The 23,130-nt window shown below is 40.7% G+C and overlaps 6 protein-coding genes across 6 annotated transcripts; 4 read left to right on the forward strand and 2 right to left on the reverse strand.

Annotated features, from left to right (window-relative positions):
* Window positions 1-66: 66 nt before the first annotated feature.
* On the reverse strand, window positions 67-1,602 carry AK88_03519 (uncharacterized protein; the record flags this gene model as incomplete). Its single annotated transcript, XM_012481132.1, has 1 exon — window positions 67-1,602. One exon carries the CDS (start codon window positions 1,600-1,602, stop codon window positions 67-69), a length of 1,536 nt encoding a protein of 511 aa, XP_012336555.1.
* A 3,771-nt stretch (window positions 1,603-5,373) lies between these two features.
* AK88_03520 (uncharacterized protein) lies at window positions 5,374-7,620 on the forward strand (the record flags this gene model as incomplete). The annotated part of the gene is made up of 1 exon (XM_012481133.1): window positions 5,374-7,620. One exon carries the CDS (start codon window positions 5,374-5,376, stop codon window positions 7,618-7,620), a length of 2,247 nt encoding a protein of 748 aa, XP_012336556.1.
* A 765-nt stretch (window positions 7,621-8,385) lies between these two features.
* Window positions 8,386-9,184, reverse strand: AK88_03521 (uncharacterized protein; the record flags this gene model as incomplete). Its single annotated transcript, XM_012481134.1, has 3 exons — window positions 8,386-8,531; window positions 8,709-8,753; window positions 8,872-9,184. 3 exons carry the CDS (start codon window positions 9,182-9,184, stop codon window positions 8,386-8,388), a joined length of 504 nt encoding a protein of 167 aa, XP_012336557.1.
* Window positions 9,185-12,073: 2,889 nt separating this feature from the next.
* Window positions 12,074-13,678, forward strand: AK88_03522 (uncharacterized protein; the record flags this gene model as incomplete). Its single annotated transcript, XM_012481135.1, has 2 exons — window positions 12,074-12,262; window positions 12,896-13,678. The coding sequence occupies 2 exons, from the start codon at window positions 12,074-12,076 to the stop codon at window positions 13,676-13,678; spliced, it is 972 nt and encodes a 323-aa protein (XP_012336558.1).
* A 1,578-nt stretch (window positions 13,679-15,256) lies between these two features.
* AK88_03523 (uncharacterized protein) lies at window positions 15,257-17,512 on the forward strand (the record flags this gene model as incomplete). Its single annotated transcript, XM_012481136.1, has 2 exons — window positions 15,257-17,223; window positions 17,437-17,512. 2 exons carry the CDS (start codon window positions 15,257-15,259, stop codon window positions 17,510-17,512), a joined length of 2,043 nt encoding a protein of 680 aa, XP_012336559.1.
* Window positions 17,513-18,547: 1,035 nt separating this feature from the next.
* Window positions 18,548-21,050, forward strand: AK88_03524 (uncharacterized protein; the record flags this gene model as incomplete). Its single annotated transcript, XM_012481137.1, has 8 exons — window positions 18,548-18,880; window positions 19,076-19,421; window positions 19,571-19,635; window positions 19,792-19,872; window positions 20,002-20,060; window positions 20,368-20,417; window positions 20,564-20,613; window positions 20,802-21,050. 8 exons carry the CDS (start codon window positions 18,548-18,550, stop codon window positions 21,048-21,050), a joined length of 1,233 nt encoding a protein of 410 aa, XP_012336560.1.
* Between the last annotated feature and the right edge of the window lie 2,080 nt (window positions 21,051-23,130).

Raw genomic sequence — 23,130 nt, forward strand, 5'->3', positions numbered from 1 at the left:
CTACCCCTTTACGATGGCGTGACTACCCCTTTACGATGGCGCGGCTACCCCTTTACGATGGCTTGACTACCCCTTTATCACCGCGACGGGCTTGAGGCGAAAGCATTTGGCGGATATGCCCGCGTCATGGCACGTGTTGACGACCTCAGAGACGTTTTTGTAGGACTCGGGTGCCTCCTCCATAATTAACTTTGGGGAGGCAACCCGAATGGAAATATTTTCCTCTTTCATTTTTTGCAACACGTCAACGTAGTTTAGTGTATTTCTACTTTTATTTCTACTTAAAGCACGACCAGCCCCATGACAAGTGGACCCAAAAGTGGTCTCCATAGCTTTGTCTGTCCCAGTTAGGACGTAAGAGTAAGTACCCATGGTTCCTCCAATAAGAATGGGTTGGCCACAGTACTGATAATCTAAAGGGACAGCCGGGTGGAAGGGAGGAAAGGCCCTGGTAGAGCCCTTTCTATGAACTAGCAATTTTTTAATTTTTCCATCGACTAGATGATCTTCCATTTTTGCAATATTGTGTGAGACATCATATATGACATGCATGTCTAGGTCATCTGGTGACTGATTAAAAATTTTTGCAAATGTCTGTCTAGCTAAAAATGTCATGGAGGATCTATTAATCCATGCAAAATTACAAGCAGAACCCATGGCCTTCAAATAATTTTCTCCTTCTTTGGAGTGAATAGGAGTACAAGCTAGCTGTTTATCGATTACATCTAATTTATACTTGTTCATACTTTTCTCCATCTCAATTAGAGCATCCGTAGCGATCTGATGACCCAACCCTCTACTACCTGAATGAATCATTATACAAACTTGGTTCCTTTTTTCTATACCCATTAACTTGGCACTCCTTTCGTCATATATTTCATCTACCACTTGTATTTCTGCGTAATGATTTCCAGCTCCTAAAGTGCCCATCTGTGTTATCCCTCGTTTCTTAGCCCTAATTGAAACGTAATTACTATCTGCATACAAACTCCTTCCATTGTCTTCACAATTCAACCTATCCTCTACCCATGCGTATCCTTCCTTAACACACCAGTCCATCCCTAAACATAACGCTTCATCTAGTTTGTCCTGATTACATAATATACACCCCTGTGATCCTACTCCCACTGGAATATTATTAAATAGAAGTTGTGTTAATTCTTCCTGCTTATCCTTTATGTCTTCGTAAAACAGATTTGTTCTAATTAACCTCACACCACAATTTATATCAAATCCTACACCTCCTGGCGAAATAATTGCCTTTTCATTGTTCATATCGAATGCGGCTACATTTCCTATGGAGAATCCATAACCTGCATGTACATCTGGTAAGGCGATGGAGGCCCTTACGATACCTGGCAAGGTCGACACATTTGCTATTTGAATAACTGCCGGGAGGAAGGTAGAGTTTCTGTTCAGCTGGTACGTTTCTATCTCATCGTCTATCAAATATTTTAATTTTTCATTCACGTACATGTGTCCTTCTACATTCATATTTGGGACCAACCCCTTTTTGATTCGGTACAGATTCTTTTCCCCCGCCTTTTGGATGTAGCTGCGGATATCTTCGCGGGCGGCTTCGCTCCGGCCCCCCTGCGTCATCCTCAGACTAAGGTACGCAGTGTGGTGTCAACCCCAGTGCAGCTGCTCCCTTTTGTGACAACGATCAGGTGTGTGTTGGAAACGTTGAGTGAGTAGGCGTATACCTCCCAAGTATGGTTCATTCGGGGGTTCCTACTTATTTTTTTTTTCTGTATTCGTGCAAACTGTTATATGGTTACCCGTGGGTGTAAATGAGTACAGGATGGGTTGCTTTTTTTTTTTTTTTTACCTCAATTTGGTGAGAATAGCATAAGTGGCGAGGTGAAGCGGTTCTACGGACTGAGCAAGTAACAACCTGTTTTTTGTGCGACGCACTGAAGGGGGAAATCACTAACTAGTTGGGTTGGTCAGTTCGCCACACTCATCACCGTGTGTGATTGCCCATGCGGCTAACACATCTAACCAAGTAGCCCCTCTACGGAACCTACTTAAAAGCGAAAATTTGCCGCTTCATCACACATATGAAGCTCCGTTTGGACGTGGAAGCTCTTTTTTCTGCGCACGCTGGGAGCGTCACCACGATTGGAGGCGGGGGGTTAGCAGCTCAGTGGTGTTTTTTCAACCGGGGGGAATACAAAGCCACGGCGGGCACATGTTCAAATTATTATTGACATTATTGTTATTTTTTTTTTTATTTTTTTTTTCCCCCGCTGTGCGAACGATTTAGTAAAGAGAAAAAGGAGCACATCTGAGTGATGATCATTTAGGCACGCAAGTAAAATTCCATGAAGAAGGTGACCACATTCCCACGTCGCATTTTTATGTACGTACCTTCGGTTAGTTGTATGTGTATGCGGCGGCGACACACATTTTAAGCAGATGATGAAAGGATGGCGCGTACGTGTTTGCCCATCCCCGGAATGTAAAGCGATTTCATGGGACAATGACCCAGGTTGTCATTCGGCCTAGCCACCCATGTGCGAATAATTCATTTTTACAAAAGTAAACATTGTCAAGTGTAGGAATGTTGGCAGAGGAAGATATTCCTCACATTATGTTGCACCATCGCATCCCCCCCTATGGACAACACACCTTTGTGTGTGCTCCTTAATCGAAGCAATGAATGGAGAACCACATTTTACAGCTTTAGTTTTTCCCTCCCACTATGCCTGCGCATACAGCAGCAATGTGGTTGGCTTTTATTTTTGAACAACATTTTAGATCAACCTGCTTATGAACCTTCCGCTGCAAAGTGTTTGCGCCGCTCTGCACATCACGCTTTGTGTTTAACCAGCATGGCTACCAAAAAAAAAAAATGGCCCACTTGAACGCACAACTGGGTATGTGTTGGAAAGGGAATTTACAGGTGAAATTACATGAACGGGGGTTTAAAAGGAGCACTGCGGAGAGGGGGTGTGCGAAACAGAAAGAAAAAGGGTTCATTCTGTACCCCCTGCTTGTGTCACGAGAGGGGGGGGGGAAACAACTGGGTGTACTTTCAACGTTACATAATTTGAACCGAGTGGCTTTTGGCCAATTTGACGAGGGAGAGATGAACACGTCAATACTTCCACGTGGACCTTTCGTTAAAGGCAGATTAATGGGACCCTCCTCCCCCAGCATTAAGCAGCTGTTTCTGCGCCCCCTCTCCATAAGGCAATTTCGCAACCACTTCGGCAACCACTATGACAATCCGTTTCCTCCCTGGGTGTCATATATATACATGTGCTAACTTTTTTCGTGTAATCAAACTTTTCATTTACAAAAAGGGGTGAGGGAACAATTTTTAAATTCAATTTGGGCTGCAGAAAATTCCACAACCCCTTCAACCCATACATGGGTTGCTTCACCTGGTCGTCCTCTTCCAGTTTTGCATAGCAATGGTAAAGTTGTGCGGGGCGATGGTGGGTACATTCCGCGTGGTGACTTTTAACGGCCGGCCCCTTCGAGAAGGGACGCTGCGTCAACAAAAGATTATCGCCTACGCTCGTACAAATCGACGCGATAAAAAAAAAAAAAGGGACAAAAAAAAGGGACCAAAAAGGAACGCAGAAAATGGGCACAAAAAATTCCATAAAATAACCGTAAAGTCACCACAGCATAAAATGTGAAAGGATTGAAAAAAAGGCAGCGTTCCGCATAAACCTACGCACAACAAAAATACAACACGAACAGGTGAATTCTACCGTGGATTCACCGCTCCCCATTTGAGGTGACAGAATTGGTCAATCACTGCCTTCCGCTGCGAATTTTTTTTTTTTTTTTTTGCCAATTTTGTTCATGTGTGCGCGAATAATAACACATGCTTGCGCTATTACATGTATTGTGGTATATATACGTACATATGTGCACAATTCGACTGCACATAAATTTTTTTTTTTTTTTTTTTGTCGCGTAGGAAGAAAAGAAAAAAACCGGCCCCCTGCTTTCTTCTCTGTTACTGCTGCTCCTATGTGCAAAAAAGCCCAGCTTTCATGCCAACGCAGTGAATATGCGATCTCTGCATACTGAGGGCATGAACCAAAATCAAGGGCGCTTCATTGCCTCTATAAACTATTTGCGATTGTTTTAAGGCACAAGAACTGTACCGCACACAGGTCGTTTTGACCTAACGGTGTAAAGGCCACATGTGGTTTTTTATAAACTGAAAACCAGTCACCGGGGGTAAAACTTAAAATATTGTAACAGTAGAAGTACATAACTTCTTTTTTTTTTTTTTTTTTGTGGCCCGCAAAGGGTTCATATCAATGTTCGTTCATGCCACGTTTCGCTGGCCCAAGCCTCTCTCTCTTGAAAAAAAAAAAAAAAAAAAAAAACAAATTGTGGCGAAATGTTTGCCTCAACATCATCTACACAAGTGCGCATTCGGTTGGTGCGCTCTATTTATACGTCCCCCCCCGATGTTGCACTTCGCCGTGTAGGAAATAAAATACCCTCTCTGTGGAGCAGTACCATTTGCGGGTACAAAGCAGGCTGATTAAGATCAAAAGTACCAACGTTGCTCCATATGTACGTATATTTATATGTACATAAATATATATATATTTGCTTATTTCCACATTTATATTTTTTTTTTTCCTGTGTTTTTTTTTTTTTTTTTGTTATTTATAGGCTCACAGCTCTCCGTTGAACAGAGCAAAGGGAGGCCTTCGCTTTCTTTTTTTTTTTTTCTTCCCTACGTGAGTTTAACTTGTACATCAAAGGAAAAATTTTCTTTTGTTGTGTTTTTTTTTTTAATATATATAAACAGGGTCCTACTGCCGAAAGTGACAGAGAGACTCCTTCCGCCATGCATCCGCGTCGAAGAGGACCATAATTTTTTTTTTTTTTTTTTTTTTTGAATGTAGGCGTGCCCTCTTCTCTTCCTTTTAATTTTGATTTTGTGTTAGAAGGATTTCTGCGTATTGGGGCTGTATTTTATATATACCTCGCCGCGGTAGTCTTTTTTTCCTCCTTAAGCTGGGCAAAATTTCGCGGAGTGACGTAATCGGCGCCGATCGATGTGCTCATGCTCACTCCCTGTTGTGGCTCTTGGGTGAAAACTTTGCACAAATTTTTTTCCCGCTGTCACGGCCGAAGTGAGCCCTGCCTTGTCTCGCCGCTGCACCGCTTCACCGCGTGAATTGCTCCTTTTGAAGGCGTCTCCCAGGGGGGTCGAGGATAAATATAGGTACATATGTACACATTTTCCACCGCGTGAGGTTCCGTTTTTTCCCCAGCGTATAGCTAAGGCTACTGCTGCTACTGCTGCTGCTGCTACTGTTGCTGTGGAGAAGAGAACTCGCCAACAGGTTGAACCGCGTTTTTGCAGAGAACTGACCCCGCGCAACAATGGCGGTGTTGTTGCTTTTACTTCTTCTGGGGCTGGCAGTGCCCCTTGGAATGAGCACAAATGAGTACAACATCAAACACACAGGAGAGTTAGTGCTAACAAATCAGCTGAACAGTTTAGTGAATGCAAGAGTGGTGCCAAACGAAAAGACATTTAGCTTAGAAATAAATAAAGTGATAAACTTCCCAGTCCATTGTATCCCTCACAGTGCAGTGGATTACAACACAGGAAGGAAGAAGAAGCCCATTTATTTTGTTAAGCATGAATTCAAGAATTCTTTACATCTATATAAAAATAATGTGAATCTAATGGCGTTAAATTTTCCTGACAAATTTTACATAGTTGGAATAGCTGCAAATAATGGGTTCATTCTAATGATCACAGATGTGGATATATACAAAATAGATTTGAAGAAGAAAAAAATATCCCTGTTGAATGTGGTTTCACAAAAACATGCTCACATAATGAATAACAAAGAAATGTTTTTCACAGGTGTCATTGCAGATTCACAAGAGAATCAATTCTTTGTCGTTTCTGCAATTAAACACAATTATTTTATTCTGCATGTGAAATATAATGAGCAAAATGATCATATAGAACTGATTAACGTTATTGAAACTGTTAATGGAAAACAGTTAAGAGTGCTCAACGCATTAGCAGTAATGGATAATAATTTGTTCATAACCGAGAACGCAGAAAGTGTATTCAGATTAACATTAAACAGGACCAATAACTCTGTGCAAGCTAAAAAGTTACACACTTTTACGAATGGAGACAAGATAATCGGCCTCAGTGTCAATGAGTTGCCTGATCAGGAAGATGCAAATAGTAAGAAGGCCTACCTTATTGTGAATGTAAAACACGTAACAAATGATAAGCCCTCATCAGAAGGGAAGCTTTACCTTATGAGCATAAAGAAAGATGACTCAGTTGACATGTACACTGTGTTGGACCTGTACAGTAAAGATATAAACTCTTTATACTTCTCCATCTACGATGTACATCTGGTAAGTGAAGAGGAAGAATATGAAAGAGGAACAATCACAAAGGAACTGAACAATAATAAAGCGAAATTTTTAAATTTGGATTCTGCCACCACGAATAATCTTACCATGGACAGTGAAACAGAAAAGGAAGAAAAAATACGAAAAGAAGAGGACGCAAAATATAAGCTAACGATTTTGTGGACTAACAATTACAACTGTACTGTTAATAAAGGAATTATTGATTTGAGAAATGTAAAAACGGGTTCAGGAAAGGAGGCAAAAATTCCTTTTGTAAATGTCACAAATCAGTATGCATTAGCTCCCCATGTTACTTCTGCAAGTAGCTGCTCAGGAAAGGAAAAATTATTCAAAGACATGTGTTATTATGATGCAGTAAATAATTACGTTAGTGTCTTGAACAAATCTGAAGAATACAATGATCATTATAATGGAAATTTCCTATTCGATGGACTAAAAGATTTTATTGCATTTGATTATAAAAACCATATGGATGTTCACGTATTGACTTACCCCATGAACAACACTGTGTATGTCCATGTGGACAAAAAAAACTTTACCATCAGCCTTCCTAAACCTTTTGGTTTATGCATGGACACATACAACAGTACAGAAGATAGCGTCATCGTATACATTACTGGAAATGATGATGCACAAAATTATGTGAACAGATGTGTCATTAAGAAGGCGGATGGATCCTATGAATGCTACAACGTGTTCAGGAAAAAGAACGAATCAAATGAGTACTTCCAACATGTCTCATTTATAACGTTCGAAGAAAGCAGTGGTAACAGACTTAACTATATCTACGTCACGAACAATAAGACACATATATATAGACTCACTAAGCAAAATGAAAAATGGCTATTTGAGGAATGGCTCAACTTGGATGACCCCAACCAAAGGATTGGTCCCATAGCAACCTCTGTGAACTACTTTTTTGTTAAAAAAAACGTCCTCGATAATTTCTTGCGCAAATATCCTCAATCGAAACTGCTAGCCAAATTTCAGCAGCCCAAGGAAGAAGACATGCACATCACGGAAGATGGCTACATTTTCCTCACCGCGTCCCACACCGTCATCTTCGTGTCTAATAATGATTCGTACGGCCAGGACAGTGGCTCCAGTGTCCACTTTTACACGTCCATACTGAAGGAGAAGTACTACCAGTCCTTCGCCGTCGACAGCTTAGTCTTCAACATAGACAACAGCTCCACGTTCAATTACTACCTGGATCAGTGACTGCGCGGCGGGGTCAAAGCGAGAGCGGATGATTGGGCGGAGGCCCGGACAGGGGCCTGAGCGGATGATGCTTCCCTCCCCCCTCTTTTTAACCACATCTGTACGAACAGCAGTGCATATGTATAAGGATAGGGACACACGCATGTGCCTATGTCGTGCCAACGGTGTACCTGCTTTATGTACGCTTTTCATGTTTCTGTTTTGTGCATGCCCCCAAAGAGTTGTATTCGTCTTTCCCTCATTTTTTTTTTTTTAACCCCTTCATTCGTATATGCTAGTTTTTTTTTTTTTTTTTTTTTTTAAAGCTCAATGTGTGTACCGTACAAAGTGTACAATAAATGACAATTAACTCTTTCCCTCACGCGTTGTAATGCGATTCGATTTGATTTTTTCTTTTCTTTCTTTCTTTGTTTTTTTTTTTTTTTTTAACGTTTAGTTTTATGTTCCCCCGCTTTTGTGACATTTTGAATTTATGCTATCCATTATGTAGCCATTTTTGCTGTCCATTCGTGAAGCATTTTTTTTTTTTTTTTTTTTTTCATCTTTTTTTATTTAATCTTTAAATGTTAAAAGGAGTGAAACGAAATAGAACAAAAAAAAAAAAGTGAAATTAAATTTTAGCATATTATCAACTGTAGAGCATTCCGATGAACACGTAAATTAAATAAAAATTAAGCTAAATTACATTAATTTTTTTTTATTTTTATCACCGTTGCGCAGCTTGGCTAGATTGACCACAAGCATGTACTCGTGTGGGGGAGGACACTAATCCGAGTCTACATCACTTAGGGGGTCGTTTTTCCATGCGCTTAGAAGGACTCTCTTGAATTCCGCCTTGTCGATAACCTTGTCGTTGTTTCTGTCAGCAAACTCGATCATGTGGTTCAGTTCCGCGTCATCGATTTGTTCCCCTTGGGGTGGGAAAAAGGCGGGATGCCGCGTAGGTGGCTGTGCACATGTGTGTTAAAATAAATAGGTGTTACCACGCATAGGGTGAGGCAACGCGACGCCTGAGGAACAGCCCAGTCAGCGCATCCATGGGCGGTGAGCCAATCAAATGTCACCAAGCGAGAGGCTCATTTCCTTACCTATTTCGGTACAAACGTTTCGCAAAGAAGTTAGCGTTATTTTTCCTGCAAAGGTAAAAGTGGTTCCATTTTCTTTACAACTGTGTGTGCAAACGCCCCGTTGCGGCACCACAACTTATACACGCATCAATAGGGAAAAAAAAAAAAAAAAAAAAAGACTAACCTGTGTCATTCGGGTCGAAGAGCGCAAACATGTTGTCCATTTCCTCCTCAGTATATCTCTTATGAATATGTTTCGTTGCGATTTCGAAAAATTCATCGAAATTTAATTTATCGTCGATATTTTTCTTCACTTGGAGGAAGAGATTCTTCACTTCCTCTTTTTTGAAATTCAGTCCAAGCGACTTAAGGGCGAAGTAAAATTCGCGAATGTCAATGTAACCGCATTTGTTTGTATCAAACAGGGAGAAGCATTCATATATTTCTTTTTCGATGTCCTCATTTATTGGCATTTCCTTGGAGTTGTCGAGCATCATTTTGTGGGGGGGGCAGCGGTGTCCTCCAAAAAGTTACCTTTTTTTTTTTTTTGTTGCAGGCCTCCCCCCGCGTGCTCAGCTATCAGCAAATAATATACGTAGCTGCCAATTCGGTACTGATGAAAAGTGAATGTTAAAGCACGTGATCGTTTATGCTTAGAGCAACATGCACACTCATGTGAACGCCGCCCAAAACATAAGCGATGATTTATCAAAATGGTATGGGAAACATAAAGACAGAATGTTCTAGGGAGGAAATATGCACGAGGACATATATAACTGTGTTCCTTTATTTTCCTCCACTTTAACACAAACAGCAACGAAACAGAAATTGGGACGCATGTGCTAAATGCACACACATGGTGATGGTCACTTTTTCTGATTGGAGAAAAATTAACCCAGCGAAAGGAACTTTTTGTTGCCGAACATTTTAAATATTTACAGCGCGCTTAATGAACAAAAAAAAAAAAAAAAATTATTCGCACAAATGAGTCACAAAGAGGGGGGGAAAAATAAATAAATAACATTATAATTCACCTTGCAAAAATGTTAAGAGGAACACCTTTACTTAAAAATGTGCACGATATTTTTTTAATTCGACGATACATCCTGTGACATGATCATTTTGTGTGTTTTCCATTTTCCGATTGTTATTTTTCCTGTCGTGCCGTTAATCCGTTAAAGCGGGAAGGCTGGAACAACTTTACACATTTCTCCTGTGAGGTATCCCTATTTGATGGGGTGTAGCACGCCTCAACATTGACACGTGGACACAACACAAGGGACTTTCCTCTGTGACGCTTGAGAAGAGGTCATATGAGAGACCGGAGGTGATGTGCCCCCCCGTTTGGGAACTCCTACAGTTCGTATTTCAGCGATCAGCATTAGCACTACATTTTTGTTAACCTTTTTCACAAGCGCAAAATTAATGCTTCGTTTGTGCTTGTTGGAAAAATACGCCAAAATGGTGAAGACTGGTTGGCAGAAAAGTATTGGAAAAGGGTAGATATTCATCCTATATATTTATACAATAAAATAAATATATATATATACATTTTTTTTTTTTTTGTTCCCCTTTTTTCATACGCGAACGGACTTAACGGTGTTCTCGCAAGAGTCGAGGGAAAAAAGCGTTGATCCGTTGATGCTTTCGTTTCCTCTCTCCGCGTAGCGCTTTTTTTCGGATGGCACTTCGGCGGCTTTAAAGCATCGCCCCAGTGCCTTCCGCATATTATGCGGTTTGCGAAGAACACAGTATATGGATTCCGCAATACAAAAAATTCAAGCGCCACTGGGCGCCTATTCCTCCCTTTTAATTTGTGAATTTATGCTTCACTTTGCCAAATGGCACAAAGGTTTATAAAGGTTACATACGTATAGCACGTTGCAAACGCAGTGGGCCCCTGAGCAACGCCGGAAGTGATTTAAGTGTACGTATGGCGTGTCGTAGCCCCGTGAGGGTGCGTATTCTCTTTTTTTCCCTAAACCCTGTGCTAGTATAATAAATTCACGCATAATAATATATCTGCTGCTATGTTCGCAAAGATGCGTTGCAAAGGATAAATTAAAACAAAAAAAGAAGGTAAAACAAAAAGAGGTGCCAAATGGTGGGATAGCCGACCGTCGCATGACGCACTTGCCCCCTATATAGTGTAAATAGCAAAAAATGGAAAAAACAAAAAGGCCACAGGTGCGTACTGCGTAGCAAAAACATATTTGTACATATATTTTATTCCGCATCGGTGGCGAACATTTTTGTGGAGAACTTGAAAAAAAAAAAAGAGCGTTCTCACCCGTAGCCGCAGTTTTTAAATAAAAATACCGTTTAAGAGTTTTTATAAGCATACCAATTCTCTGTTTTTGTAAAGCATCCCCAACGTTCTAAAATTGAAAAAAAAAATAAATAAAAAATAAAAAACAAAAAAACAGTTCACCATTTTGCTTATACATTTAATGATAAAAAAATAAAGTGATGTCAGGAACAAATGGTACGCACGCGTTGAAATAATTAAATGTTACAGTTCTTTCGTTTCAACCCTTTTACGTGAACAACATATATAAATTACATTTACCCAAAATTATCACTTGGTATTTTTTTACCCTACAAATATATAAAGCATAGGAAAAGCTCCCCCGTACATATTCTTAATTCTTCTAAGGAGAAAATCAACCAACCAATTTTGAAACTCGATCGGCAAAATGGTAAGTACAGGAAAAAAAAAAAAAAAGGATGGAAAATTTCGTAGGGGCCCTTACCCCTGCTGCGTTTGCATGTACCACGGGCATTTGCCTCTACGCGTAGATGCCCTTGAAACTGCATACTTGAGTATACCTGTTTGCATATCTACCCACGTGTATGCTAATGTTAGTACATATTTTACGAAGCCTGTGAGCCTCGGTTAAATGGGTCAAATGGGCCAAATGGGCTAAATGGGCCTCAATGGGCTGCTATTACGTTATATTGTGCTTCCGTGCCATATTTTTCGAATTGATGGAGAGGTGACTTCCCATAAAACGTGCCCTTGTTCGATCTACATGCGGAAAGGTTGCCACTCTCCTGTGTAATTTTAAAAAGGGAGATGGCGAACATTCTTGGCCCCCATATGTTTGTCTACCCGCAAGCCGCGTACAAAACTGTTCTGTCGTGCTTTTTCCAAAATATGTGTGCACTTTTTTTTTTTTTTTATCGATGTTCATATTTTTTTGAGAGTTTCCTATACAGATAGCTTTTTTTTTTTTTTTTTTTTTCATGTGTGCGAATGTAAAAATATGAACTGTTCATATTTTTTTGGTCACCATTTTGATCACCGTTTCCGCTTCACCAACACATTTATCTGTCATTTCCCGTGTTTGCTCTCCCTCCATCAGGGTAAAGGAATAAAGAAGCACATGAAGAGAGTCAATGCGCCCTCGCATTGGATGTTGAACAAAATGGGTGGCCAGTATGCACCCAAAACGAGTAGCGGACCCCACAGGCTTATCGAAAGTATCCCCCTGGTAATTCTGTTACGAAACCGACTGAAGTATGCCTTAACGTTTGACGAAGTGAAAATGATATTAATCCAGAAAATTGTTAAGGTGGACAACAAGATAAGAACCGATTGCACATTCCCCGTTTGTACCACGGGCATTTGCCTCTACGCGTAGATGCCCTTGAAACTGCATACTTGAGTATACCTGTTTGCATATCTACCCACGTGTATGCTAATGTTAGTACATATTTTACGAAGCCTGTGAGCCTCGGTTAAATGGGTCAAATGGGCCAAATGGGCTAAATGGGCCTCAATGGGCTGCTATTACGTTATATTGTGCTTCCGTGCCATATTTTTCGAATTGATGGAGAGGTGACTTCCCATAAAACGTGCCCTTGTTCGATCTACATGCGGAAAGGTTGCCACTCTCCTGTGTAATTTTAAAAAGGGAGATGGCGAACATTCTTGGCCCCCATATGTTTGTCTACCCGCAAGCCGCGTACAAAACTGTTCTGTCGTGCTTTTTCCAAAATATGTGTGCACTTTTTTTTTTTTTTTATCGATGTTCATATTTTTTTGAGAGTTTCCTATACAGATAGCTTTTTTTTTTTTTTTTTTTCATGTGTGCGAATGTAAAAATATGAACTGTTCATATTTTTTTGGTCACCATTTTGATCACCGTTTCCGCTTCACCAACACATTTATCTGTCATTTCCCGTGTTTGCTCTCCCTCCATCAGGGTAAAGGAATAAAGAAGCACATGAAGAGAGTCAATGCGCCCTCGCATTGGATGTTGAACAAAATGGGTGGCCAGTATGCACCCAAAACGAGTAGCGGACCCCACAGGCTTATCGAAAGTATCCCCCTGGTAATTCTGTTACGAAACCGACTGAAGTATGCCTTAACGTTTGACGAAGTGAAAATGATATTAATCCAGAAAATTGTTAAGGTGGACAACAAGATAAGAACCGATTGCACATTCCCTGTTGGTCTTATGGACGTTATTCATATAACCAAGTCGAACGAATATTTTAGGCTCCTGTACGACATTAAAGGAAGATTTGTCCCCCACCGAATTACCAATGAAGAGAGCAAATATAAATTGTGCAAGGTGAAAAAAATAATTCTGAGAAAAGGACGATTATCCATTGCCGTTACCCATGATGGTAGGAGCATTCCATATGTCCACCCAGACGTTAAGGTCAACGATACTGTTCGATTAGACTTAGAAAGCGGAAAAGTGCTGGAACATTTGAAATTCCAAATCGGCAGTATGGTTATGGTCACAGCTGGACACAGTGTTGGAAGAGTTGGTATGGTTTCCTCCATTGATAAGAACATAGGAACGTATGATATTATCCACGTGAAGGACTCCAGGGGAAAAATATTTGCCACTCGTTTAAGCAACGTGTTTGTTATTGGGGACAATTCGAAGGCGTATATTAGTTTACCCCGTGAGAAGGGAATCAAGTTGGACATCATTGAGGAGAGAAGGAACAAGCTGAAAGCACAGAATAACTAGGCGGCTGCGTTAGGGTTAACAAATGTTATACGCCTGCACTTTTATGCTAAGAACAGTTAGCTACGCTGCGAACGACAGACAAAGATGTTGCATCCCTAGTGCTAGTGGGGGAATGAAAAGTTGAACAGCTTTAACCCTCCCACACAAACGTATATAAAAAGTACGCCCTGTTTTTCAAATCTGCAACTATGCATTGTGGAATTTGTTACACGATTAGGAAACACTTTCGGCATGTGCATGAACGGAGAGAGTTGTTACGAAAACAAGAGGAAAAAAAAAAAAAAAAAAGAAAAAAAATACGATATACATTGTAGTAGACAAAAAATGTACGCACCAAATCTGTTTAAAAAAAAAAAAAAAAAAAAAAAGGGAATGAATGAATGAAAAGTTATCCACCGAGAAAATGTGCTACGTATGTTTTAAAACAATTTTTATTTCCATGTTACAAATGACACGGACACATTTTCGTAATTTAAAAAATTTTTGTTTTTCGTTTTTTTTTTTTTTTTTTTTTTTTTTTTCTTTTTACCTCGTATCTGAAAATGAGATGAGATAAAAAGGAAGAAAGTGTCAGTGCGCAAGAACTGCTGAATGTAAAATGGGGCAAACTTATACAATCTTTTTATAATTTTTATTTTTTCCTATTAATAAATGTTTATTTCAAGATGGTGTCTGAAATGATAGAAAAAAAAAAAATAAATTAAATTAAAAAGGGTTGCTTGTGGGGAGAAAGTCGGTTCCAATTCTGCGCATGGTGAAAGGCACACTCACTGCGTGTGAGAACCTCACATGTTGCATTACGAACGGGTAACATATGACTACACAGTTATATGTTTTTAAAAAGTTGCAAAGGGGCATAACGCGTGCAGCTAGCCGGGAATGCACAAAACATGTATGTGCTGATTGTGAGGAAGGGCGACGAGACGAGACGAGGTGCGAGATCCTTTCAGAGGAGAGTTTTACTCGGAGGCGATTTTTTTGTTTTTTTTTCCGACTTGAGCTGAGGGGCGGATCGAAACAGGTTGAACGAACAATTTCACTCACGGGGGTATACAGATTTCGGCTACCGGTTGAAACATGCGTCTTTCACTTTGTGCGAACAATTGGCAGCGCACGTGTTGGGTGCACTAGGTGAGAGAGGTGTACTTTGAGAGTGAGCAATTTTGAGCGCACTTTTTGTTTAAGTTCGAATGGCAGGGCAATTTATGCACAAGCGCAAGTACACGTTTGGGTATTCCCCTCTCTCCAGGTGACATTTCCCCCTTTTTTTTTTTTTTTTTTTTTTTCCTCCCTCATTGCGAAAGTTAGCAAATGAGTGAGCGAACAGGGTTGAGACGTGCAAAATTGGAAAATAATACCCTAGTTGTAAATCATTGATCTGGCACACACACACACACCTCACTGCGAGGGTGCATGTGTGAGTCGGGGTTTCAATAATTGGTTAAAAGAGGTGTTTTTTTCATCCCTTCTTTTGGTGAAGCCCACCGTAGCGACAAATTGTTCAACTCCGTTGTGGCCTGTTTATGCGTGCCACTTGTTTTTTTTTTTTTTTTTTTTGCTCTTGTTCTCCCCGCTCCAATGACAGTCGTGCGCAAGTTGTACAGTCTGGTGACGGCGGTGTGCCTGCTAGAGCGCGCGGTATTCGCCGCAGGGAATACGGAGGCGAAGCAAGTCACCATCACATACACAAATGTAAATGGATTTAAAAACGAACTGAAGAATTTCCAATATATTTTCCTGAACGAAAATGACGATAATTATTATGTGAAGAATGCAGACATAGGAGAATTAGATATAGGAGACAACATTTATTTTTACAAAAGTTTTACCAAAGTCATAAATTACTTTAAGTATCGCATTCCAACAAATATCCATTTCGTGTTTGGGTACAATGATGGTGACCTGATTTTGTTGAAGAACAACAAGAAGGGCATCATTTGCAAAATAAATGATTTATTTTATAGTGAGTCTGGGATGAAGTACATGGACAGAAAAAATGACTTGTATGTAAAAAATAATCCTTTTTACATCAAAAAGTTTAGTAACTATGGTTTTGATGATGATGATTTTGATGAGGCGGAAGATCCCTATGATGATGATCATGGACAGCTTGGTTATAATAGACCACTGGACAATGATGATTATGATGATTTTGACGAAGACTTTGTGAAGCGTGCTGCTATATGTGACCTTAGTCGTGGTAACCCCATGTTCATGCCTAAGAAACTCCTCTGTTACCCTTCCAGAAAGAAAAACAACGAACTAAAGGCAATTTTCCTTAAAGACGAACAGTACAATAAGCAATTCGAATTAAGCCTAACTTACATGAGCAAAGACAACAACCTTCTCTTAAAAAAAATAGCTAGCTATTTTAACATGTTAGTGAAATTAGAATTTGATAAAATCAATGTAGCCTACTATATATACAACAAAACGATTGCATGTAATTTTAAGTATCACATGTTTAAACTGTTGAAGAAGAAGGAGAAGAAGCATCTGGAGGATAAATACTTAACTTACACTGACGACCAGGTGAAGTCAAATAATAATTTCCTGTACAACACTACACCTCAGTATAAAGACCATCTGGGGGATAACATCATACTGTGGAAACACACAAATAAAAATTTGACTAAAAATTGCTTCGATAAATGTCACAAGGTTTTTTTTAATGAGACAGAATTTAACAATTGCTACAAGAATGATCATTACGTTTATGAAATGCCTTTGTATAAAGATAGCTCCATCAAACAGATTAAAAAATCTCAAGTCAAAAATTTATCTTCCCTAGGTAGGTACATAGCTATGCATTACCATGGTAATGATTATGTGTCCATTTTGAAAGACTTTACTACGTACATTTATTTTAGAGTTAAGAACATGCTAGATTTGATTCTGTTTGAAGATCACCAGAATGAAGTTGGATTCTATTACATATCCTTTGATAAAGGGAAACAGTTAATTCACCTCTTCAGATGTGGACTCAAGGCATACCAAGTGCACTGTAAACAAATATCTTTCATTCCATATGAAAATGTTTCCTCAGACATTGAACCCAAAGTCTACCTCTCTACTGTACAAAGTGATGACCTGGGTATCGTTTTTATCACTACCAAGACAAAGCTCTGGAAGTTGTATAAGGATAAGGATGGAAATTACAACAGGAAAATTATGGACTCTGTTAAGAACACTAGTGAGGAGTACCTTGGGCATATTAACTGCTACATCGTGCAGACCACATACGAATGGAAGTTGCTCTACAAGTATTTGAAGCACATCACAAGTGCAGAGGAGAATATTATCGGTTGTTCCTACTTTAAGCACTTTTACCATTTTGAAAACGCCCTGCTGATCTCCTTCATAGAGAACAGGCACTTCATCCAGCGTACCTACCATGTGGTTCGAAACAAGGACTTCATCATCTCAAGCGGAACAACCAAACTCACCATACAGGTCAACGAGCTCTTCGACATACTCATGCTCTTCTTCATAGTCCTCTGCGTTATCCTCAGTGTCTACACCATAGTGCGCATGCTCTTCACCAAGTACGACGGGAGCGTAGCGCAGCGAAGCGGAGCGGAGGCTTTTTGCCTTGGCGCTAACGCCAGAGCGAAGCATGAGCTTTGGAGAAGTTCTCCGTGGCAGTATTGTTTTTGACTGCTGCCCCCCCCTCCGCTGTGCATTTCCCCTTCCTCACATGTACCGACGATATAATTCCTCCACCGCTTATTATTTTTTTTTTTTTCCCCCCCTTTTAGTAAAAGGAAAGTGGGCAAAATGAAGCACTACTTCTTTGATGACACCAAGAATAGCTGCGCATCGACGGTTGACTAGGGAGCCTCCTTTCCTGTGTCTCCCCTCCGATTGGACAATGAAGTTGAGATTGTTGCCTTGTCTTGAATCATTTGCGCCTTTAGCTCCACCTCAAGATATCATGTTTATCATGTTGTGTGTTTATGCATCCTTGTGCGGAAGATAAGCTATTTGGGCTATCCACACTGTGGATCGCATTGAACTGTGCTGGTCTTGTGTGATTGGGCGAGAGAGGTCTGTTTGACCGTCCTCGACCGTCGCAAAATGTGTTTTTTTAATAGCTCTCCTACATTTTTTTTTTTACTTGGTCACCAGTGTTTCAGCACGATGTGTGTGTGTGTTTACCTTTGTCGTGTGGAGAATATTTTTCGTTTGTCGTATTTTTCCCTGTGGGAATTATTTCCCTCTTGTTCGTATTGGCCCCCTTGCCATTGCTCCCCTGTGCTTTTTTAAGTTTTTTTTTTTTTTTTTTTTTTTTTTTTTTTTTAATTTTAACCTTGTGTGATTATCACAAGGGATTGTTCATTTGAAGCGCCTACCGTACACATCTGTCTTTTTGTCCTTTTTGTTTTACTTTTTTCGAATATGTAAGTTTTCCCCATCCAGGTTACTACTCCTGGTGTGACTGTTCGCGTTAATTTGGTGAGACGCGCGCAAGGATACATCGACTTTCACGTCTTCTCCAGCCATCATGTTCGTGTTAACGTTCGGTACCTTTTAAAACACTCTCCATCCCCCCGTCCCGGAAATGTGACTGACTAATGTGTGTGTGTACCGCGCTTGGCTAGCGATACTTTTTGTTGCGTAAAAGGGAAAAACGTGGTGACAATTCATAAAGGAAAAAAAAAAAAAAAAAAAAAACATTGCCGTTTAGTTATTCGATCCATCTGCTCTCGAGTGTGTACCATGTTGGGGTGCCCACATGAGAGATAGGGGATCAGCACAAACTGCTTCGCACCCGCAGGGGACATGTCTGGCGATGAACGCACTCGATGAACACGCTCAATGAACATGCTCGATGAACATGCTCCATGAACGAAGTGGAGAGGCGGGAGGATGATGAAGTCCATAGTGCTCAAGTGCGACTTGTGTTGTTTCTCCAAAGATGGCTTGTTCTTACTCTACGCAATTGCAAATAAAATATTTTTAATCGAATCTGTGTCGCTTCAGCTAAATCGGATATATGTGAACAGCTACAGAATTGACTCGATTGAATTTTCAGAAGATCACATTCATTTTTTAATATTAGCAAAGGAGCAGGGGTGCGTCTGCGTCTACTCGCTCTATAGTAGTCACGTCGTTAGGATTATACAGGACGCTTTCCAATCCTACGTCTGTTCCTTTTTTCTGGGCCAGGGGACGAACATATGCATTCAGAAGTACGAGCGGGTTAGGAGACATTAAAAAGAAAGGGGAACCCCAAAGTTCACTTACCGATCTGTCCTTAAATGTGCATATTGGTGAATGGGTCTTCCCCCTTTGGTCTCATTCATGAGCAAAGCATATATGTATGTGGTGCCCTGCATGAATGCGCCGTATCACTGCCCCCATTTTTGTCCTTATGTTCCCCCCCCCCCTTCTCAGAAATGCATTAGCATCTACGACGCGAACGACGTGAACGACGCGGAGCATTCTCTAATCACCATCCAACATGTGAAGTCGAAAAAGAAAAAAGCGTATTGTCTGAACGCAGGACATGACACCCTTGGCTGCCTAACTGAAACGAACAAGCAAAACAAAATAGCGTTGCTCTGTTTGCAGAGTTATAAAATAATAAACGAAATAATCTGCACTAACTTTATTCCTAGTGAAATATTCTTCTCGACACTGAATAACATCATCGCGTATAGTAATAAGTACAAATCGGTGCATGTGTACAAGTTGAGTGGAGACCTACTCTATGTTTATAACTTCGGGGCGAACTTGGCATGTAAGGGCAGGGACGCAGGCAGTGGCAAATAATTTCCTCGCACATGGCGATGCGTGGTGGATGCTCGGTAGCGGAATGCACACACACATATGTGTATGTGTAGGGGCACCACCTTGTGATGGACATACCACCAAATCGTTACACCACAGGTGTAACTCTCGCGTCGAACAATAAGCAGCGGAATGTCCTCTCACTTGGAATGGAAGACGAAGTTGTAAGGCGTGATGGATGCAGCTAAAAAAAAGCACAACTGTGTGATTGATTGAGGCGCGAGTGAATGTCCTTCCACACGGTCTGCAGGCCAGGGGGGGTGTGGAATTCACACCTCATGCGCGATATGCACAACGTCGTCTATGGACTCCTCACGCAGGTTACAATTCTACACCTGGATAACCTGAAAGAAATAAAAAAAATAATTTTAAGCGACATGGTCATAATGAACGAGCAAATGGTACATCTGATGGAACGACTATGATTGGAGTGCCATGCGTAATGGGGGATGAACATTTGGGTGGCACCTGTACAACGGCCCCTAAAGATAAAAACGTTTTCTACCAATGCATTCCTTTTCACATGATAGAAAATATATAAAGAAAATACCTCCACGAGGATCTTCCTACAAGGGGTTCTACCTACTGGGTTGGTTTACATGTTTGTGTGTAGAAGTGAAGCATCCACAAAGGGGGGGGAGGTGCAAAGAAGTACATGCACATTTGTAAACTATGCTGCTGTTGCTACGAAATGAAGATGTACTTTCTTATAAGGAAAAAAAAAAAAAATGTTCACCTAGTCTTATGTACAACAAGCGAGTAGAATGCCTCACACAGTTGTGATCACGTTTGCGTGCTGGCGTCCACAAGGATGAGCCCTCCCCCCCTGTGCACGCCAAACGCAGATTGTCCATACTCACATGTGTACCGTATTTGCTAATTGCCTCTGTCCACAGCGCAAACCACCAGAAGGAGAGGAAGGCAAACTTTTGCTTTTACAGCAACGGTAAGAGGGTGTTTAATGAGTGGACATACATTAATAGGGATAAATGTGCCACGTAATTGTGTTTTATATATATTTTTTTTTGTTCGACCATGTTGCCTATTTGTACTGATTAACATACGTATGGATACCCATGCTCTTTACAACAGTCTCGGAAGGCGTTAAGGAAGGGGAATACAAACTGGTCAAGTGTGAAAAGGTGCCCCTCTGTCATGTGCCTTTTTGTTTTTGTTTTTTTTTTTTTTTTCACGCTATGAGGCAAATATTGTCATGTTGTATGCACATGGGATACGCAGTGTTTGTGACGACGCAAAGTCTGCTAATGAAATATGCAGCGAGTCGAAAGTGCCATGTCCAAAATGGAATGACCTTATCCCCGCTTTACAGGAAAAAGGAGCTGAGTCTGTTTTGAAGGGGATAACAGATGTATTGTCTCCAGTGGGGATCAACTTTTTATCTTTCAGTTTGTGTGGGACCTTCATGTCTATCATAAGTGGTATGTCCAGATCGTCGCTCAAAAAGGGGTGGTGGTTGTCCTGTGTGATGAGAGTATGCCTCCAATTGGGATGTACTCCTACTGTTGGAAGTGTGCCCCTTTATGATCACGTGTCTGCAACGTCCAGTGAGAGAAAATAAATAGAATGGTCACCAAGCGGTTACTCCGACAAATGCTGTGACTCCCTCCCCCCACGTGCATGCAACTCTTCCAGCGAGCCACAACAACGTCGTCCGGATTTACACAACGGAGAATTATACTTGTGTAGCCATATTGCAACAGAAAAAAAAAATAACCTACTTACGTTGGGATCATATTCTGTACAAGCCAAGGTAAAAGTGTACCTCTTTTTTTTTTTTTTTTGGCGCAATTTTGTAATGAAATTAAGTCAACAGATTGCTTCTAAAACTGGCAACCCATGAGGATACTCGTTAAACCACGCAGATTGCTCATTTGTACGAATTCACCTCACTTGTTTGTGTGGCTTCCGAACGAGTGCGCTATAATGGAAATGCCTTACGGTAGGTGGAGTAGGGTAACCTTCCCAGAAGCTACAAGCGAGTAGCGACAAGAGAGTACTGATCACCTGAGTCACTTCCCCGAAGCTGTCCCACGTATCACTTTCACGTGTTCCCTTCTAACCGACGCCGCTTCCCTCTTCAGGGTTCACATGCAAGGAGGCGGAGTGGAACTGCCACGGAACAGCCCTACTGGCAAAGAGTGAGGTATGTCTTAACATGGTTGCATATGTAGGGCGACCGCACATGTGCATCTAAAAACCACAGATGGCAATACCTAATTACATTGTTACATATGACATTGTTTGAATATCATAACTAACGAATCGTTTTTGCCTGTACAGAAATCGCTAGTCATATTTCATGCGAAGGATATTGCACATTCAAGATGACCTCAGATGATAGAGAGATAGGACGAGGGGGCCACCCCCCCCTTTTGGAAGGGGAAGTAGCTCAATTTGAGGTTACAGTGGGCTTAGAATATATACGTTAGGGGAAGATTCCCATTTGGGCCGTTATCATTTGTACAAGGGTTTGTAGAAAAGGGTATCACACCATTGCAACCCCGTTGGGAAAGGAACCCTAAGATGATTCTAATACCGAGGCGGCAAATTACGCCCACTCGTATCCATTCGAATGCGAAAGGTTGCACACACATGAACGGCTGCGTGGGTTGCTTCGCTACGCATTTAGTACTACTTCATCACCTGCTCCATTTTTCCAAACGTAATAATCGAAGCGGTCCAATTAGGACACGCAAAAACATGTGCACACATCTACAATTCCTCGCGAGCATGTCAATTTTTCCTTGTCGAAAAACGAAGGGGTTAAAAAGGGAATGGCTTCTAGTGAAGCCTTCGTAAAGTTGTTTATTCAAATTTAACTAAACTTAAAAAAAAAAAAGAAAAAAAAAACATGAAAAAGTACACAAAATATGTGTACGGCACTATACTGTGTACGGGGCGTGGAAATCACAAGCACACTGCGGTATTTCACGAAATGTACACAAATGTACGAGAAGTACACATGCATACAATTTCTGGCTGACCATTTTAAGGCGAATGATATTAACACATTGGTCTTGAGACGGCAATGCATTCACATCACTTGCCCAAAATTGCCAGTCGAAAAAAAAAAAGACCGAGTGTGTGCATGAGACTCTCCCGGATAGTGCGGCGCTCATGCGAAGGTAGTGCATGTACAGGTGCAAGCATGGGAGCATGCACAAGGACAGAAAAATACGCACAACGCATTCACACAGCTTCATACATCATTCCTCCTACTGTTCATTATAGCATTCGTTTTAATTTGGTACGAAAATATGTTTGTATGCACAAATGCATGGGCTGCCATGCAAAACACACAAAAGTGGTGCAAACAGTCTCCTCTCTCTGACGGGGTGGGAATAGCGTTTTTGAGCATATACGCAATTCAGCTTTGCATTTTTTTCTTCTACCATATGAATGAACAACTTGGTGGACAAATCAGGCGGCAGTAGAGGGAGCTATTCGGTGAACGAACGAGATGTTTCCATTCCATTCGTACCGAAACATCCATAACTGCAACTTGTTTCTGCTTTGTCTTTTTCTCCAGTGTAATATTATTCTTCTCTTCATATATATGTTGCTTTCAGTTAGCTATTTTTTTTTTTTTTTTTTTTTTTTTTAAAGGGGGTAAAAAGTCCCCTTTTTTTTTTTTTTTT

Source organism: Plasmodium fragile (genome assembly GCF_000956335.1).
Source record: "Plasmodium fragile strain nilgiri unplaced genomic scaffold supercont1.41, whole genome shotgun sequence".
In the NCBI taxonomy this organism is placed as follows: Eukaryota; Apicomplexa; class Aconoidasida; order Haemosporida; family Plasmodiidae; genus Plasmodium; species Plasmodium fragile.